Raw genomic sequence first — 3,038 nt, 5'->3', positions numbered from 1 at the left:
GCCAGCAAGGTACTGGAACACCTGGTTTTACTCACATGTCATCAACCTTTGGGTTTTTCCTATCTGATGGATGAGAAGTCATTTCTCGTTGTAGTTTTAATATGTATTTTCTTAGTAAGAGTGAAGTCGAGCATCTTTTCAAATGTTAAAGAGACATTGCATTTAGAAGTCCTGCCCTCTTCTCCCTACCTGGCAGGCTCCACCTTGGAATACGAAGATGAACGAGAAAGAGGGTGAAGGACTGAATGAATAGAGAGGTTGTTTGACTATCACATGAGCAAGAGAAGAGATGAACGCGCCAAGGTCATAAAACAGTACAGCAAAGAAAGAAAACAAAATGGCGACCCATGAAGGCAGGATTTGGGTGTCCGTCTCTGGAGATTTTAGATAAGGTTTTGTTGATATATATGCACTGAATAGAGAGTAGCCAAGGCAAACAAGTGACTGCGTGATCTGTGGCTTCTTGGAAAATGAGTGAGGAGATCATAGTCCAGCAACTGAAGATGCTGGGTCTGTGTTGAATTGCAGCCATGAGTGAGAACCTACCTCTGCTGAGACTCAGTGCCCATATGGGGACCAGGAACCTAGCAATAGGCACACCCCTCTCCATCTCCAAGGTCTCACATGTCCATTGGAGAAAAAGAGGAACGCTTTAGTAGTTTCAGTGAGATGGATGGATAGGCTTATCCAGGATGTGGTAATACCCATATACAATTTACTCTCAGTGTTTGATAAGGGTTCTATGTAATTATTTAGTTTCTCCAAGCCTCAGCTTACTGAAAATAGATAATAATCCCTGCCTATAAAATGAGGATAATAACAGTATCTGCCTTTTAGTACTGCAATTGTCACAAGGATAATCCATAAGCCCTGATACGTAGTAAGCTCTCAATACCCCTGAGCTCATTACTGTCAGCCATGGTTGTAGAACTATTATGTGCTACAGGGGATTTAGAGGCAGAGGTCTTGAGGTTAAATTTAACTCTAACTCTATTAGCTCTTGATCTGATCTCTTGGCCTATTTAGCCTTAGTTTTCTCCTCTGTAAAATGGGGATAATAAAGCTGTCAGTGTCATGTCATCAGTATGAGTTGTCTGCGATCATCATCATCATCATTATTTTGACCATATTTGTTAATTTAAATTCCTAATGTAGCTTTCTATTAAGAATGCCTAACAATTATTATAGTTATTTTCAAGAAGTTTATAGAATTGAAAGAGAAAAGATATGTTGCGTTTGGCTGTATTTCATAAAACTGATTGCCAGGAAGAATTTACAAACATTTGCAGAGATAGAAGTGCTGTAACCGTATATGTCCTTCCTGGTCCTGTTCAGGGCATTTTTGGCATCTGGTACCCCCATAATACGGGAGTCCAAAGGAAGCAGGGGTTCCTCTAAATGGGGAGGCTGGTTAGCTTAAGATCTCCAGGTTTATGCCATCTTCCTAGCTACGAATCCAGGCGCTACCACTTGCTAACTTAGGGCTGGTTACTTAACCTCTATAAGCCTCAGTTTTTTAAACTATACAATGGAGAGAATAACAGTGCAGAAGTTTTGTTTTGTGAGGAGCGAAAATGATTATCCATGTGAAACTAAATGCCTTGCATGGATGGGCTCTCAGCCCCTGGCCGTGGTGGCAGGCAACATAGTGTCAGCAGCACTGGAGGTGGTTGTCATCAACATTCTCACCGATGGTCTGGAAGAGAGAACTGTATTAGTCTGGGTGGCCTGGGTTACACTGTATTAACAAGCAGCCCCCAAATCGTAGTGGCTTAAAAACAGGAGTTTATGTCTCACGCAGACTATTCAGGCTACATGTCTAACACAGTCATCAGTGACTGTGCTCTTCGGAGTCACTTAAAGACCGAGGCAGACGGGACTTCCATCCTCATTCTTCTTCAACAATCACTAAGGCAGGAAATTTTGCAGATCATGCACCGGCTTTTAAAGTTTCCACATGGGCATGACTTGCATCACTTCTGCTCTCATTTGATCAGTCAAAGCAGTCACACGGCCTAGCATAACTTGTAAAGGAATGGACACTGAATCGACCACGTACCCTGCAGGAGGACTGGAAGACTATTGTCACCACTGCAGGGGCCAAGGGTCTTGTTGCAGGAAGAGGCGAGAGTGATGAGAAACATGTGGCTGAGAATGGGAAGCTGAGGGATGGGAGGATCAGGCAGAGAGGCCAAGGGACTGAGATAACAGGCGTGGCGAGGTCAGAGGTATGCCTAGACCACCCAGTGTCTGGTGGAATCACCAACATGGACTGCATTCATTCACCCTTCCATCCATTCATTGATTCATCCAAACAATAATCACCGATTTTGGCACCGAGGGACAACTGTGTGGCAAACTCTAAGCTAAATGCTGGGGATCTTCCGCTGTTTAAGACAAATAATAGGATCCCTGGCCTCACGGAGCTTGCAGTGGAGCAGGTTGTGCTGGTACTGCAAGCTGAGCATTGGGGCTGTGCCCACTCTCCAGCACCAAAGCGCAGGGTGCTAGGTGCGGGGAAGTGAGCCAGGTCTCTGCCTCTGACACAGGCCTGGTAACTGAGTGAAGAACAAAGAGAAAACCAATTTGACGCAAATATTAGCTGTATTTCAGCCCTTCTATAATGGCAAAGGACTTTGTGTAAAGGATTCTTCTTATTTCTCCCCTCTGACCCTTAATAAAACTCCAAATGATGCAATTGAACATATTAGTAAGGATCCCAGTAGACAAAACTCATGGTTTACATAGTTTATGTAATCTTCTATAAAAAACAAAAACAATACTTGTTGGCGGACACATTTTATAGAGAGGCTTTTTGGTTTGTTTGTTCATTAACCTCCTCAAGAGAGCTGCTTCTCTCCCTTCTGTCCCCCTAGCTCCCTGCGGTGGTCACCTGACTTCACCTAGTGGCACCATCCTGTCTCCAGGCTGGCCTGGCTTCTACAAAGATGCCCTGAGCTGTGCCTGGGTGATTGAAGCCCAGCCAGGCTACCCCATCAAAATCACCTTCGACAGGTGCTTGTAATCAGATCTTTGGG

At 44.2% G+C, this 3,038-nt stretch overlaps 1 protein-coding gene across 1 annotated transcript in view; it reads left to right on the top strand.

Moving 5' to 3' along the window:
* The window catches only part of CSMD2 (CUB and Sushi multiple domains 2), a gene marked incomplete at its 5' end in the record, with an annotated part of 295,495 nt that overhangs the window by 107,125 nt on the left and 185,332 nt on the right, over positions 1-3,038 (top strand). The window contains one exon of the mRNA XM_023529432.1: positions 2,877-3,015. Coding sequence (XP_023385200.1) covers positions 2,877-3,015 — 139 coding nt within the window. The remainder of the gene's footprint in view (positions 1-2,876; positions 3,016-3,038) is intronic.

Source organism: Pteropus vampyrus, unplaced genomic scaffold (genome assembly GCF_000151845.1).
Source record: "Pteropus vampyrus isolate Shadow unplaced genomic scaffold, Pvam_2.0 Scaffold36, whole genome shotgun sequence".
Lineage (NCBI taxonomy): Eukaryota > Metazoa > Chordata > Mammalia > Chiroptera > Pteropodidae > Pteropus > Pteropus vampyrus.
The sequence above is the reverse complement of the archived record's forward strand: the minus strand, read 5'-3'. Positions and strand labels throughout refer to the sequence as shown.